General features: G+C 43.7%; 1 protein-coding gene across 1 annotated transcript in view; it reads right to left on the bottom strand. All coding sequences in view use genetic code 11, as the record gives it.

Moving 5' to 3' along the window:
• Positions 1-16,893, bottom strand: part of EGR_07518 (Neurobeachin) — a gene marked incomplete at both ends in the record, with an annotated part of 60,011 nt that overhangs the window by 13,607 nt on the left and 29,511 nt on the right. Inside the window, 8 exons of the mRNA XM_024496767.1 lie at positions 2,162-2,401; positions 2,565-3,070; positions 6,556-6,673; positions 10,493-10,629; positions 10,926-11,311; positions 11,926-12,356; positions 12,575-13,047; positions 15,450-15,641. Coding sequence (XP_024348838.1) covers positions 2,162-2,401; positions 2,565-3,070; positions 6,556-6,673; positions 10,493-10,629; positions 10,926-11,311; positions 11,926-12,356; positions 12,575-13,047; positions 15,450-15,641 — 2,483 coding nt within the window. The remainder of the gene's footprint in view (positions 1-2,161; positions 2,402-2,564; positions 3,071-6,555; positions 6,674-10,492; positions 10,630-10,925; positions 11,312-11,925; positions 12,357-12,574; positions 13,048-15,449; positions 15,642-16,893) is intronic.

The raw sequence follows: 16,893 nt of genomic DNA, 5'->3' as shown, positions 1-16,893 counted from the left end.
CAATGAGGAACGAATATTCACTGAAGCCAGAATGATATTACCCTTAATAATGAAAGGGGGTCTCTCCAGTCTCCCGAAAATCGGCATCCATGACTCACGTTTTGTATTTAATCAGTCTTTCAACCCTTTTCTACGTTTATAATACGCTTAATCTCAGGCTTGCAAGCTTTACGGCAACAGAAGAAGAAGCTCTGAAGCCGCAAAGCATTCTATGGAAGGTAGAAAATAAAGGTAAAAAGACAGTGAGCTGACGCACAGGGTAAAAGATTAGACAGCTTTTAAGGACACTAATATCATTAAAGGATGCGAAAATTCAAGGACTCATTGAGAATTTAATACAAACTATAGTTTTAGTGAGCTAATTGTCTGTCCAACTGCCTGTTTTGGTAATGGGACACTTGGGGGCTCCGCTATTGTACCCCCGTCAGGCAGACTGGCCTCTCGGCCATGTCGGCAACTTCAAATCACTTCTGTACTTCGACAATGCATATTCTGTCCTAGCATTATGACTTCTTCCGTCTTCAGGGAAGTTTTGAAAAGCTGAAGTGGACAACTATCCTGATTTCGATTACTGAATGCCAAACCCTAGAGCGGAAGAGGTGCTTATGGTGCGGATAAGAGAATCTGTGACGACTTCTAACAGAATGGTTAAGAGTAACTTCTACCTATGGCAACCATTCCAGTCCTGTGGTCTGTAGAAATTGTATTAACAACTGAAGCTACACTAGCCGTGGCCGTGAACCAGCTAAAACAGTTTGTTACGGAACTGTCGACGGTACATATATGAAGATGTCAATGAAGTGAACACACGGTCCATCCACCACATCCCTACTAGCTGGACGAAATACAGATAGACAAATATGGATGAGTACCACTGAAGTAAGAACAGCAGCAACTATTTTACACGCCGTCCTTTATCAAATGACTACCTTTGGGTCGGTATTCTTACGACTAATGATGGACATACGTGATGGCCTGCACATTTCCACTTCTCCCAAAATACAGCGCCCAGATAGGACGCAGCTCTAGATCCAGTAAAATTGCCAGGAGGGATCAGTGACGTTGCAGTCAATTACCTTTCTAGCTGCAAAGAAAATTTAATGAGTGGTGTAATTGGTGTAGTTTCCTTACAGCACCGGCTACGTCTTGATGATCGACGCTGAACGTTGACCGAGGGAAGCGCCGAAGATGACGCTTAAAAGAGGCGAGGGGTATGTAATACTTTAATTGTTTGTTTAACTTTCAGTTTTGGTAACAAGCCACTTAGAGGCTCCCCCATCATGCCTTCGCCGAGTAGGTTGGCCTCCAGGCCATACCAGTAGTTCCAAGCCATTCTGGACGCTAGAAAATATATATTCTGCCCTAGTATTACGTCCTCTTTCGTCTTCAGGGAAATCAAGGGGCGTTACATGGTAAACAGCCAATTATACACCCTTCTGAGACCTGGAGACACAGAATAGCGAAAAAATGCGGCGAGGGCATATGGATTCGAAGACAATACACAGAGAAAGAGAATATATACCAAGATCGGGAAAACACTTCATAGTACATAAAATTAAGTTGCATCAAGAAAGATACAGCAGATTTGACTTGAGCGAGTCAAAGAATCGGTCGGCGACGCATGGGAAGGCATAAAAATGGTAGATGGGCAACAAGGAAAGATAGATTTTAAAAACAAAAGTAATGCTAAGCCACACACTGAGCATTTGTAATGAATGAACAACCCAGTTAGACTCATGGGCTCCAGCAAGAGAGTAAAGGATTGGAATAGCAAGGAACTAAACAATGGAACGGTCCATTTCATGTAATAGAGGAATAAGCTAAAATAAATGTGAACTGATGGTGGAAAAAGAAAGGAGAGAACTAGGCATAGTTGAGATAATAACTGCGTCAAATAGTCAGTAGGAAGTCAGATTGAAAAAAAAATGAAACAAGGACACAAAACATTTCAAGTCAAAGTCGACATTAGGAAATTGCATGAATAGGCTGCAATATTGGACGCTTGAAGTAGAGAGGAAACAACCAAGGAGAGGGTGGATTTACCTCAACCGGGTCAACGAACACTAAAAGTGATTGATTTGAACAAATAACCAACGAGGAGATCTGATCGGAACGCATCAATGAGAGACAGTCAATGAAAACTGGGCAATGCGGAACGGACCTGTCGGTGGATGCGGACGAATTCCTCGGGACTGGTGGCCCAAGGGGGCAGAATGACGTCGCCGAGTTTCGTGCCATCCTCGAGAGCGCCGAAGTCGTAGTCATTGGTGTTCTCGAACATCTCCGGCAAGTAGAAGAACTCAGGGATGAGCTCCTTAACGTTCGTGCTGCTCTGCAGGCATCCCGCCCATGTCGCCTCCACCGAGTAGAACATCCGGTTGGGGTGGTCGAACTTCCCACCCTGTTTGATGAAAACAGAATTGTTAACGGAATTTTATCCCATTTCCTACGGTTACAACAAACCGCCTACAATTGCAAAAATAAAATGCAACTCTAAGACGTCTGAAATGTAAGTTATAAGCAACCAGAGAGGAATTGAAAAGGGACATAAAAGCGAATTGCACCTGCATATTGAGAAATAGAGTAGTGAATGGTTCCAATCGGATGAGGTAGTTGAGCACGAACGCAGCGGTGGAGTAATGCGTGCCATAGTGGAACGCAGGCTGAGTGGGATCATCCCAATCCGCATAGCGCTCATCGAAGAAGGCCTTTCGGGCGGGGTCGAGTGCGCCCACAGGTTTCGAGAGATCACGATAATTTGCCGGCTCGTTCAGGTCGAGGTAGGAGTCGGTGTAGTTTGTGAGAACCCAGGGAAAGATAGGATACTGGTTTAAATCGTTAAGGCTGCGCCCTGCCAAGGTGTTGAGGCACATTAAGTAGTCGAAGTTAGACATTTCGCGACGCTGCCATCGCTGCGTGGCCTGTGAGAGGGAGAGATGCTGTCGCCCGGTAGCCAGACTCGTTCGGTGCGACTGCGTTACGCCGTAGCGCGCTCCGATGCCCACTGGTGGGAGGGCGTAGACCACTCGACGCACTGTTGACTCGTCCGGCAACGCAAACAATACTGAAGCTGAGTTAAGAGGTGGAAGGGTAAAAATTTATCGCCAACATGAATATCATCGTGACTACGAATCAGAGATGCCATCCAGGTAACTCAAAGAACACCTTTGATGCAAATGAATGCAGCTAAAGTGGAATAGAATGGTCATCAGGCACTTCATGAGTATCTTTAAGTAATTTAGAAACTATAGAAAGGCGGCGTGAGCATAACCAAGACTACTAAAAACAGCACGCCAATTTTCTGATTAGGTGCTATCATCAAGAGAGCTCAAGAAGCAGCATTCCAAGGCACTCTTTTGCACTAGTTAGGCAAGAGCCATCGACAAGTGGAAAATCCTACATAAATTAGGTAAGAGTCGACTAAGAAATTTAGTTCAAATAGACAGACGGATGAATCATTTAAATAGCCTTCAAATTCCGGTGAAAGTAAAAGATCAATTTAGACAAATCCTAATCATGGGAACGAGAAACAGCGATAGCTCGATTCACAGTGTTGCATTCACCGTAGAGTCGAAATCACAACCCTCTTGTACTTTCTATGTGAAATTTAGCACCGCGAAAAACATCGAGATTACCAAAAATATTGCACCGATCCCTTTGAGACAATTAAAAAGCCACATTTAAGAAGGTGCTTACAAAGGAAGTAACGGGTATTGGATGGAGAGATCTAAACTAGATGGGCCGGAGCCAGTGTTAATTTTCGAAGGAACCAGAAAAAGTGGAACAAGAGGCGGCGATAGTTAGATGATGCTAGGATCATGGAAACCTAACGAAGAGGGCAGTCTAAAGAGTACTACAATTTTTTTGAACAAAAACACAAATGACCACCCCATATTTCCAAAAGAAAAGCTAATATTTACAAAAAAGTTTGTGCAACTTGGTATAACTATTAGAGTATTTTAAAAAGCAGCATTTAAGGTGACAATTTCAAACCAAGCAAGCGGGAAACAATGAAATTCTGGGATTAATGCAGAAATCACAAAGGAGTGTAACACTCCATCAACCTCGAGAAAGTACACCCACATTCACTGACAAATTCGTCCAATATCGCTCAGTTCCCCTTTATTAATATATCCCTGGTGCCCTCAAAACAGATCTCCCCCCTTGGTTAGGCGTTAAAACACTCCGAAAATGGAGTTAACTTCCAAATGCTACTGAACAACTGGATTAGGAAGTCAAAGGAGACCTTCAACTTCCTGGAAGTTTCAATTGATCATGAATCTTCCAGCATTCTAGAGGGTCGTGTTCCCACCCAGTTGTGCCTAATCGGCCCGTCTCGAGCAAAGGTGCACCCTAACTGTACTAATAACTTCTCGAAGGTCATGGCTGTCTATTCCTGCAGATGCACGTAAGTGAGATTACTCAGACCCAGACTCAGCCTCTGCTCTTCACTCACCAGATGCGTACATGCTGCCCACAGTAAGTTGGTCAATAAAGACGACCGCTTTGTGAACTTTATCCATCACTTTTCGGGCTGAAGACCTCGAAACTCGCGCACAAGGAAGCTAAATTGTAAATTGGGAACCCAGTTACTGGCGAAGATATTAGTAATAGCGAACCGATTTGTAACACATTACTAGGGAAAGCATAAGTTAAATGAGAAAAGAGGCATGCATAGTGTTCAAACTGTGAAAGCGTCTGCAGATCCGAGGGACCTAGGGTGTATGAGAGCAATATTTATCAAGCACACTCAGCGAAAACTATGAGGGAATTCCCTCAAGTTCCGTCAAGTTCAGCTTCACCACTGAGGCTGTGAAGCCCAATGTGCTAAAGGGAATCTGATTCGCACCACGAACTGGAGTTGCATATCTGAAACAACAGTCGGTATTCGGATCCAAATGAGGCAGAATTATGAGTAGTGGCGGTGACAATTATCTTGTGACACGCATATCCAGTAGTCAACTCCTAGAAAGCCAGAAAAACAAGACAGAAAGCCATTTACCTTATTGGTGTTTGTTCTGAATGCAAACTGTAAGGGTAAAATACTTCTAACTTTTAAAATAATGTCGATCTCAGAGACGCAAAGAAACTGTAGTGTGATCAGACAAGCTCCCTCCGTTTTTGTACTAGTAACTATTAAATGACTGGGCACAACTTTAAACAGTACTTTTCAAAGGAATACAAATTTGCGATTTCCACATTTATAACAGGCTTTGCCTATGAGACTAGAAGCCTACTCATCGCCGTTCCAGCGACATTATAATTCTTTAATTTCCAACTTATCATCCGATACCAATGCCAAGAGGTGACAGTTCCCACTTGAAGCAGTACAATCAGGGAAGTTGAGGGGAAGAAGTGGATCAGTTTTGTGATGAAATGAGATCCTGAAATGCGTTGTGCGGTCTTGTAGGAATGTGATTATCACTTTCTTGCCACTCAGAAGTCGACTATTCCTGTCTATCCTAGCTGGTTCTCAGGAAGGAGATTTTTTCCTACACGTTCCATTTGTGCCTAGGTGTGTCGGGTAGGCAGAGAGAGGTCAAGACCCTAATCAGCTGTAGTTTGGCGCGCAGCTAATGGACGATGCATACTCAAGCATGGCATCTGCAGCTCACCACTCCCAAATGCACGAAATTCAGTCTTGTGGAAGTGAAAGAGTGAGTGCTTTAGGAGTGGGGAAAGTGTAGTGAGTAGATGGTTTGGGTCAATCAACATTGCAAAGCGTACAATAATTATTTTCCACCACGTTTCAGTCAGCAAGTAATCCTCCTCCCACGGCGCAATTTCATTACGAACGTGCAGAAAGCGAGGAACAAATCGCTAGACTTTCAAGCCTATTCTCAGTTGTCGCTGAGCTACGGAAAGTAGAGGACACACATCTGCCTAGCATGGCGCATGGTTGAGCCTTCCCAGTTGAAGGGTTGCGTAAACTACTCGATTCGTCACCCACAACGGTCAATACGACACTTGACACCCTCCTCCACCATTACCCTGATCAACATCGATGCAGACGTCTTCGTGTGATTGTTCAAAAGAAAGAAAGAAGGGAGGATTATCCTGTGGGTGGTACTTTATCGTCTGGCGATTCATCACTAAACTCAAACAGACGTAAATCATTTCTGGTTGGTGTCCTCACTACCACATGCCACAGCTTCCCCGAATGCCACACAGCAAATTGTACAGAAAGCTACTGTAACTCTGGGAACGAGCCAAACTCGGCTCGTAAAGCGGACACCCTCAGACCACATTTAGCAGGTTTAGTCAGCATTTGATGGCATGAGCATCTACACTAGCAGGAAAGTAGAGAGCACAAAAAAAGTTCTGGTGGACCGATTTATGTAAATGATCGCAAAGTACACTGAAATCCTTTGGTTTCTTGATAAACGGTTCGGGATCAAGGTAATAATATATATATATAATATGCTCCATTCATAATCTTAGGCGTTGGATTTGCACTGACCGAATATGCAAAGATTAAGTAAATTTTCAATTAAAGGATGAGTGAGTTGCCAAGGAGGAAAAAGGGATTCAGCTTTAGCAAAATTGGGAACTTACATCGGGTGGTTAGGAAGATCTCCAATGCAACGTTGCGCAACAGATGCCTTCGGGTGAAGACAGCACGAATTTCACTGAACGGCCACTTTGAGTAGAGGTTTTTGGTGTAGGCGAGGACCTACAAGCACGACAGAATGAACGTCTGTTTAACAACCCCAGAATCACGTAAATGCGTTTATGTGGTAAAACGGTAATTGTAACTCTCAAGTGGGGAAGGATTTGGGATAGTTTAAAATCTTTTTATATTTTAAGCGGTGGTAAACGTTTTCCCTCTGCAAAGTCATTTGTGCGAATAAAACACGATAAAATGCAACGAAGCCGAAACAGATCGCATAATGAATTAGTGTAACACTTTAATTGTTTGTTCAACTCCCGGTTTTGCTGTGGCGGCAGTTAAGGACTCTGCTAGTGGTACCTCCGCCGGTCGACCTGGCCGCCGGACCATGCCAGTAGCTCCCTAGTCCTTCTGTACGTCGAGAATGCATATTCTTCCCGGGGGTTATGTCCCCTTTCGTGTTCGGGGAAGTCTCAAGGCACTACATTGGTGGAAGTGGAAATCGAACTCGATTTTAAAGGGCAAATATTCTGATTTCTAGTGCTGAGTGGCAAACGTTAGCATGACGAAAGAAGTGCTCAGGCAGCGGATGGGAGGATTTGTGGCGAAATCTAACAGAATTGTTGAAAGTTACGTCCATCTACGGCAATTGCCGCAGTACCGTGGTCTGTGGGAATGCTATTAACAACTGGAGGTACACTAGCCGTGGCCTTGAACCACCTAAAAAGTTTGTTACAAAGCTGTCAACGGTACCTGTGTGAAGGGGGCAATGGAGTAAACACACAATACCTCCTCTACCTCTCTACTATGTGGATAGAACCTAGATAGACGGATATACCCGGGCAGCACCGAAGTTAGACCAAAGTAGCAAGATAAGTAGATGCGAAATCTTACCCCCACAGAAATATTTTAAAACCCTTCTCTACTTAGATAAATCCACCTTTTGGCCAGTGTTCCACGTCTAACGATTGACACACAAGATAACCAGTACATTTCCGCTTTTCCCAGTGCAGTTCCCAGGCAGGACGAAACTCCAAATTCAGTAAAACTGCCACAGAGGATTAGTGACTTGACAGTCAGACTCGAATTCAGTGACTGACACGATTGATTTGTGAGTGTTTTTCCCGACAGCACCAACTACGATGCGATGGGCGATACAGGAGAGCGTCAGAAACGAATTTCAAAAAGAGAGGGAGGCTACGTAATACCTTATTTGTTTAATTCACGGTTTTGGTACTGGAACTCTTAGAAGCTCCGCCATTGTACCTCTGCAGAGCGAACTGGCGTCCGAAACACGCCAGAAGCCCCAATCCCTTCTGTAAGTCGACAATACCTATCTTTTGCCTTAATATTACGCTTTCTGTCGTCTTCAGGGAGGTCTCGGGGCGCTGCATTAAATTCCATAATACGAGCACTAAATTTTCAAATTCTGCAATAAACATCGTTTTCATTTGCTCAAATTTAAAGTTGTAAACCGACAAAAGAACGAAATGCGGTGCAGCCACCTCAGATCAAATTCAATGCAAACTTTCGCTAAAAAAGCCACTCAATGAAGTGGCGGGGATGTGTGTCTGCGGCGATATTTTTTACGCAAAGAGATGCTGGACCCAAACAGAAAGTTTAAACTTGGGTTTGAGTCGGCAGTAGCTCACTACTTGGTACTACTTGGTAAAACTTTTTCATAGAAGTAACTAAGACGGTTTGCAAATATTTCCAAATGTTTGAATATCTACGGCAAGAGAGAAGAATTTTCCCTACTTTCTTGAGAGTAAAAAAACAAAAGATTTTAATAGACAGCCGAAAAAGACCATTAAAAAACTATATTATGCGTTCCGGTAACAATTTTCGGAGGTGAGTAGTAAATTAGTGTTTATTAGCTGACCAGTCGGTGAGTTTTAAAAGCCTATTCAGTAGTATTGCCTCTCCGTCTACAGCTTATTCTATTAAAGTAAAGGAAACGAGGGAGGGCAATCTCTATTTACATCAAAAAATGTTTCACAAGATCGATCGCCAGATTTTAAAATAAATCTCATCATGATAGTCGTAGCGCTTTAATTGTTTGTCTAACTCTCGATTTTGGCAAAAGGGACACTTTGGATCTCTGCGATTAGACCTTCGCAAGATGGACTGGCCTCCAAGCCATGCCAGTAGACCCTCAGCCCTACTGCACGCTGAAAATTCATAGTCTGCTCTAGTATTGTGTCTTCCTTCTTCTTCAAAAAAAGCTCGGGACGCAACAACGGCACCCCTTCAAAATAACCTCAGTCTAACGCTATAATATGCAAATTTTTTCACGATCAAGTGAAATTGCACAGGTCAAACAAAGAGTAACTAACGAAACCCACATCGACTACTGCTTGCGACACAGTGAGGAAGTCAGAACTTAAGCAGGTAATAAAATTTGGGATCAAGTTGGCAAAAAAGTCGCTGTTCAGTGATTCATTCAAATAGAGCTCCACAAATGCAACCACGATTTATGAGACAGAATAAGGGTACTTGACGAGTGGTAATTATTTTTATTAAGCAAGTGCCAGTCGATTTGTGATACTGAAAGGCAAGGGCGCAAGCGGGAGACGAATACAGACAAGACAGCTCATATAAATCCCGTTCAAATATGTTCGAATTTGAAATATCGCAGAAACGACAAAAAGTGGACGGACACCTTTTACAGGGTAAAAGTAAAAGTTTTGCTGGGAGGTCAACAACTGCGGACATGCTAAAAAAGACGCCGAACTCATTTATAGGGTGGGAGTTTTACCGATCACCAAGTTGTACCTAGAATATTCAAAACAGTGACAAGCATTCTTCATCAAATAACTAAAGCTATGAGATATTTTAACGTAGGCAGAGGTCATACAATCGAGTTCCGTTTGCGCGCGAACCTAACAATAAACCTAACCCACTTTTCAAAAACGCGTGAAATCATTAATAAGCCGTTTACTCTAAAAATGAACCTCAATGCATTCATTTTTTAACATGATGAACATGTAATGCCTTGATTATTTGCTTAACTCATTATTTCAGGTACGCGGAGACTTGGGATTCGGTAGTCAAAGCCCCCAATCCTGCTGTACGTCAGCAATGCACTTTCGATCCTATCATTGTGTCTTCTTTCGTCTTTGAGGAGGGCTCGGGAAGCTACAAGCAAGTTAATTACGACACTTTGATATGGGAGTGTTTTAACACTTCACTGTGAAAAATTTCAGCAGTCAAGCGGATCTACGCAGAGACCGGGGGCATGGGCGAGGCATGGTGACCACTTTTTTCTTGGCAAAATACATGAAAAAAAGTTAGGTTTGAAAACTTCATCTGCACAGTTACAACGGTCAAGTAGTCTAAAAACAATTTAACCGAAGTTGAAATGACAAAGACGTAAGTGATCATCCCAAAACAGGGGTAAGGGTAGAGCGAAAGGTTTGTTGGCATGGTATTTTATGCAATAACCCGGGGTAGAGTTTTGTAGGGTGTACAAGGGTGATCGACTTAGCAATGCTAGAAATATGTTGGCAATTAAGAACACCATAATTGGTTATTGAACTACCCCTCTCCGGCAATTTATTTAGGTCGTAACTACATTAACATAGGATAAATTACAGTCTTAAATAGTGTAGTTGGAATGAGGGTAAGTTAAAAGGAACTTTTGAGAAATGGTAACTTTAAACAAGCTAAGAGATTAATTCAGAGTGTACCTGCAAAGGTTCACGGTCTTTTTGTTTGAGCTCCACTACAGTCAAATGAAATGGTAGATTTAAAACAGATAAAACACCAGTCTTATCTGATACACCAGATGCTGGCAAAAGCTCAAAGAGAAAATACACCTAACAAGCCAAAAAAGATATTCATACTAACTAAAAATCTCAAGAGGGATAGAGAGAAACTGACTTGAGGGTCGATTTTTTGATTCAACTCGTGACCGGGATCGGTCTCGAAGGCGAAATAGGTGCTGGTGATGGAGAGGATGCCGTACACTGCTGCACCCGCGGTGATAAGTTGGCATGGCGTGGAGACGACCGCAGGATCTGCAAATCACATTCGGTAGTTCCATCAACTCAAAAGACTGATCACACACTGCTTAAGTGATCTACTTGCAATATACATGAGTAGAAATGTGATTCACGTTCCTTCTTGCTTTTCTCGTTAGTCCAGAAAGTCAAGCAAATAAGCGTTATAATATATCAAAAGTGAGCAAAGTTGTCTCCAAGTTTGTATTGGAGGTACAAGAACACATCGCGCTAGAAATAGTAGTCTTCACTACAATTTGAAGAACCCAGAGTAACAAATGGACAAAGGAGAGGAGGAGAAAGGAGCAACTCACCGTTAGCGGCTGGTTCCAACTGTCCAAAAGTAAAGACGTCTTGATGTGTAGACACGAGACCGGGTGCTAGACTGGCCTCGGTCAGTGTGAGTGGCGAGTAGGCTGAAGGAGTGGATGGTGGCTGCAGGGAGTCCACACTGCCCCTCTGCGTGTCTCCCCCTCCAGCTGTCATTTCTTCTTGATGCTGTTGTTGCTCCGATTGAGGAAGAAGATTCAACGCGGTGGAATCAATAGCCAGAGTTGGTGGTGGTGCGGGTACTGGAGGTGGTGAAGAGTGCAGAGTCGCCTCGGGGTGGCTTGAACCGAAGGGATTGATGACTAGACGGCGACGCCGTCGACTATCATCCTCCCAGGTGTCAAGGCGGTAGAAGATACGTATCGGTGGGCTGGGAGTATGGAAAAACGGAGTAAAGATGAAACATTCCAATTTAGAGAAAAAAAGGTATTTAATTAGATGCATGCATCTAATCCACTCGAAAAATAACAAAGAAACCTGAAGAAGACATCTCCACAAAACCCACAATCAGAAATAGCACAATTTTACCAATGTAAGTCTTCACAGGAGATATTTCTAAAGCTCAATTCGAGAGGCAAGCCAAAAATTGCATCTAGGACAGTGAAAATGGAAGGATATAAACCTCCTTGAGCCAGAAGAAATAGACGATAGAAAACCTATTCCAAATTGGCCGTTGTTAGGTCACTTGAGCAAAAAGATCCAAAACTTCTGAAAAAAAGTGCTTGAAGGACTACAGATCCCGTAGTATCATGCGAAGCAATTATGCAAATGCATTGCTCGCACCAAATACGCATGTAACTACCAACTGTATGGAAAACACATTTGACAGCAAATACAAGTAGGAATTCTAATGTAGCTCTTTTGCCGATCAATTTATTGCATCAGTCCATAGTGAATTAAGGATCAGAGACACCCAGGAGTGACGTGCCTGATCGGAGTATACACGAACAGAACTCCAAAACCGAGAGGCGACAATCCACTCACCGCTTCGTCCGCTCAAGGAAGAGCCGCATCTGTCGGAGAAGAGCCGAGGAGGCAGGGGTGATGACATCACATCGATTCGCCGATGGCAGCGATGGGGGTGGAAGCGGAGCCTGTTGAAGGCACTGTAGGAGATGTTGGGTGAGCGCTAGGCAGTGCGCAGCCACCAGACCGTCACGCACTGCTCCCGCCTCCAGCCGCCGAGTTTGGTGGGTGTCCAACTCAGTCACGCGACATTGCTGGCGTCGCAGCGTCGTCGCCCGAAATGCTGTCTGGCGGCGCAACTCGAGGCTACGCAGACGCGCCAAAATGAAATCGGCCTCATGAGCCACGCTGATGAAGTGCTCGCGGGAGGCCTTTGCCAACAGGCGACACTCGTTCACGAGCTCGATGAAGGCTAAGCCGGCGTGTTTCTGCAGCGAGTTCTGCCATTCCTATCAGGCAAGCAAGCAAACAAGATGTGGAATTGGTAAAGGCAATCAATTCAATGTTTATTTCATCGTAAGGTGGTCAACACCCTTGAAAGATCCTGCCTTTATGCAAATAGAATAAAGTACTAAATCACCATACCTACCATCAATCTAGTTAGAATAAAGAGCACTACCTTCTCTTCCTGCCTAGACTTCTTCAAAGGCACTAGCTAGAGCCCTACCTGCGAGCACAGAAGCATGACAATTTCCACCGCCAACGAGGAGTTCCGAAGGGCAGAGAGGCCACCAGTTAAGAGGAGGTCCTGTCCATGAGAGCCAACAAGAGCTTTGGCAAGGAAAGTCTCAAAATCGAAGAAGATATTTTTAAGCAGAGGCACCGAGGAGCCTAGAGCTCGCTCCAACAGATCAGTGAGGTCCGCCGAGGTAGTGGTGGTGGGAGCAGGAGGTGATGCAAGAAGGTGGGGTGGCGTCGGCGGTGACGATGCTGCGGTCTCACTAGTCTCGGAGGGGGCGCGCTGCGAATCGGACCCACCACCGATGACGCTGCACACTGTCGGCTTGCCAGTGTCCAGCGAGACGGGGAGAGTGGTCTTGGGCATGTATTGGTGCACTGTAGCCACTCTCTGTTCACCATCATCACTACCACTACTATCGATGCTTTCACTTTTCCCCTCTTTTACGTCGTCAGCTAAGTCTGCAACATAGGTTAGGTTTGGTTCAATGCGAAGGTTACAGACGACAAGTACAAGTCATCCAGTTAAGAGATTAGGTATCCGTTTTTACAACTGTGATTTGAAACAGACGGAAGTTTGGGCTGATGAGAAATCGTCTGACAGGAAGTATATTCCAGAGAGTTGTGCATAAGTACGAAGTAAGCAACTAAGGTGTCAACTGGTGCTTTTGAAATAAAATTTAAAAGACACAAAGATTGCACGTGAAATAAACCCGAAAATGGAGAGACATCGTCAGAAAAAAGCGATTGCTACCGATGAGGAGGACAGAGACCCATCAAAATTCTTTTCGTAATCAATGTGTGTCATCATAAAATAGTTTACAGCATATGCATTATCGAGAACATGCCCGATCAGACCTTGTGATCAAATGCTGATTAAAACGTGATCTGTTTAATGTATTTCTGTTGCTATTTCTTAAAGGAAAATATCTGACAAATGAAAATGAATTGCATTCCTTTCGGCCGAGGTCACCGGGACGTCAACGTGTAGGCTGTTAGGGGCGACAGGAACGCAGCAACACCCACACCCTCAGACCACCGAATATCATTATAGGCCTAATCACTGCGTAAACCATAGTTGTGTAGGTGTATTTGTGCAAGGATAGTTATGAGCACTCCTGAGCTGTCGTTGATATGCGCCGGCTGGATGAATATGACAGGAATGGACATGTTGAAACAGCAGCCCAATCTCAATGTTGGCAAAGGCTGCTAAACTTTGCAGCTTCAGCTCAAGCATGGACACGCACGGTGGCTGGCGAGTTGGTAAACTGCAGATGTCTTCTGTCCGTTACCGTCAAATCGTGTAAATGCCAAAAAGTGCTATTATTCAAATTTACGAGTACCATTATTGGAATAAAGGTAGTCCCGCTCTCATGCTGTTAAATGAACCACTATTATCACCTTTTAATAGCTAAGAGTTTCCAGAAGATTGTGAGCTACAAATTCCCCAGCCATCGAGTTTGGTTTACACTAAAACCTCTGGTCATCAAACAGTTTTGCGTGAATTTTTGGAGATCACGAGGGGGTTCCGCAGAGATTGGGAATGCTTCTAACAGATGTATTGTAGTATGTTAATTGTTTAACTCTCGGTTACGGTAACGAGCCATTTAGGGGTTCCACCATTGTACCTCCGCCGGACTCCGTAGCCCTTCTGTAGGTCGACAGTGCATATTCTAACCTCTTATTATGTCTTCTTTCGTCTTCAAAGAAGTCTCGACGCCCTACACTAGAGGAAGCGGAAAGCTAACCCTATCTTAAGGAACAGCAATCCCTATTTCTATTGCTTGGTGATAAACCTTGGCGTGACGAGTGAAGGACATGTGCTACAGATGGGATAATCGGTCAACACCCCTAGCAGAAGGTCTGAAAATGATGCCTACTTTAGGTAACTACCTCAGTCCATACTATTCTGCAGGAAAGCTAAAAAACTGAAGCGACACTAGGTGTGAACCATCTGGAAAAGTTCGTGAGGGAGCTATCCTCCGTACCTGTATGAAGATGTCAATTATGTGAACATGCAATACCTCCTCCACCTCTCTACCAGCTGGATATAACCCAGACTGATAGAGCTGGGCAGTACTGATGTATAAACATTGCCAAGGAACAGGCGCAAAACCGTAACCCCACGAAACTATGTTAAACACCGTACTTTGTTATACGACTGCTTTTAGATCGGTGTTCTTACGTCTAGTGATGGACATACGAGATGGCATGTGCATTCTCTTTTCCCACAGTAGAATTGCAAAGAGGGACCAGTAACGCTGCGGTCAAGTATCTTCTCAGCTGCAAGCAAATCTGATGACTAACGCGGTTGGTTTGTGGGTGTTTAATTTCAACAGCACAGAATACGTTGTGATGGCCGAGGCGGGACGCTGACTAAGATGAGTGTCGGGGAAGACGCTCAAATGAGGAGAGGATGGCTTGGTAATGCGTTAATTGTCTGTTTAACTCCCTGTCTTCGTAATGGGCCGCTTGGAGGCTCCACCGTTGTACCTCCACCGGGCAACCGGGCCTTTGGGCCGTGCCAGCAGCCCCACCCCCTTCTGTGCGTCGACAATACATATTCTGCCTGCGTATTATGCGTTCTACCGTTTTAGGTGGGTCTCGTGGCGCTACAGTATGACACACAAATCAAACAAACCACTTCATGATAATTTACGGTAAAAGCGCTTTGTTCAAAATATCCATAAATCTCCTAAACATCATAATTACGGGTCAAAACGACACGTCTTGACCCGAAAAAGGAAATGCCATTTTGAGCAGCTAGTTGATCCATCGAAAAGATAAGTCAATTCTAGGGGTCAGTTGAGGTAATCGGACAAAAACAAAGGTGAAAAGACGTATAATAAGCTCCATTTCCTCACCTTCCTCCTTTTCATTTTCGGATGGTTCGTTCTTGACCTGTTCCTTGACTCCAGGTTCCGTATAAGCTCCAGTCGATTTTTCATCCTCACCTGATTTTGTTACATTCGTTTTCTCACTGTCAGATTGACTAGAAGAGGGTCTGTCCTCAGCGTTCTGTTCTTCAGACTGTTTTGAAGTCTGTTTCTCTGTTACTACGGTAAAGGCATGACGATGAACATAGAATCTACTCAAAATTTAGTTTCCCGGTTTAAAAGATTGAAAATCGAGTTACTATTTAGATCACGAGCAATACACTCTCAGGTTCTGATTTAAATATGATCAAAAGGTACAAAAAATAAATCAGTAAACCAAGTTGCTCAGAAGCGTTGAATGAAAAGGTTCAAAATGGTGAGGTTGAATTTCGGATCATTTTTCCAAAACTTAACCCTAGTTATTGTGTTTTAATGATTTCAGAAATTAGCCCATTAAGAAAGAGTAATCAAAACCATTATGGGACTAATTCTGATCCTCCAAATTTTTATAAGGACGCAATAAAAGAAAACTAGCCATAACCAGTGATAGAGGAACGGATCTATTTCGAATGGCACTTGACTTCAGTTTCTGATGACGGTTTAAGGTTCAAAACCAGATTGAGAAATAGCTGTTCTGTTTCTTACTTGATTTTTCAGTGCTGATGATAAAAAGTAGAATGTTGAAATTGTGCATGTCTTTTGAGTCCACAAGGGTCAGTGAGGAAATTTGCCATAAACCACCCATACGAGCGAGTACGGACGTTGTCGTAAACCCAATCGAACAATTAAGAAGACAAGGGAGTTTAGGGAGAGGGTTTTACTACCAACAGTCGAAGCACACAGATAGCCACATTTGTTGCGTGCGCCTCTTGGACCGCTTGGACCTTAAAGTGAAATGCTGGCACCCAACCTTCAACTCCACGCAGTGTTGCCCAATCAGGAGAAACTCAACGGAATCGCCAAGTGCGGGATTTTCTGCAGTATTTGGAATTCTAGCTTGAAAGGAGGGGATTTAAGTCTTTAGAACAGGAACTCCTAGAACATCGAAACGGGGGCGTTATTTGAGGCTGTAAACATCCCCAGAAGGATCGTTTTAATACCCTAAGAAGCAATTCCGCAATAAAAGAACATTTTCGAACTCCACTGCTCACATTTGCAGTGAGTACGATAAAATGACTCAACCCAGTCAAAGTCATTGAAAGAAAATAATAGATCATAATGTTGCTTTAAAACTGGATCCCACTACCTGACGGAGACGATAATTTTGTCCCTAAAACACAAGTCCCAAGTTGAAATAGCAGGTCTGCAAGTGTCACCTTTACTGAGGTTACAAGACTCTGAGAGTCTATCAGGTAGAAAACAAACGACACACGAGAGATCGCTAGGGTAGTAATGAATAATGAATGCATATCGCGACTTTGATTTTCTGAGA

This window comes from Echinococcus granulosus (assembly GCF_000524195.1).
Source record: "Echinococcus granulosus chromosome Unknown EG_S00079, whole genome shotgun sequence".
NCBI lineage: Eukaryota > Metazoa > Platyhelminthes > Cestoda > Cyclophyllidea > Taeniidae > Echinococcus > Echinococcus granulosus.
Note: the sequence above shows the minus strand (reverse complement) of the source record. Positions and strands in the feature narration are given on the sequence as shown.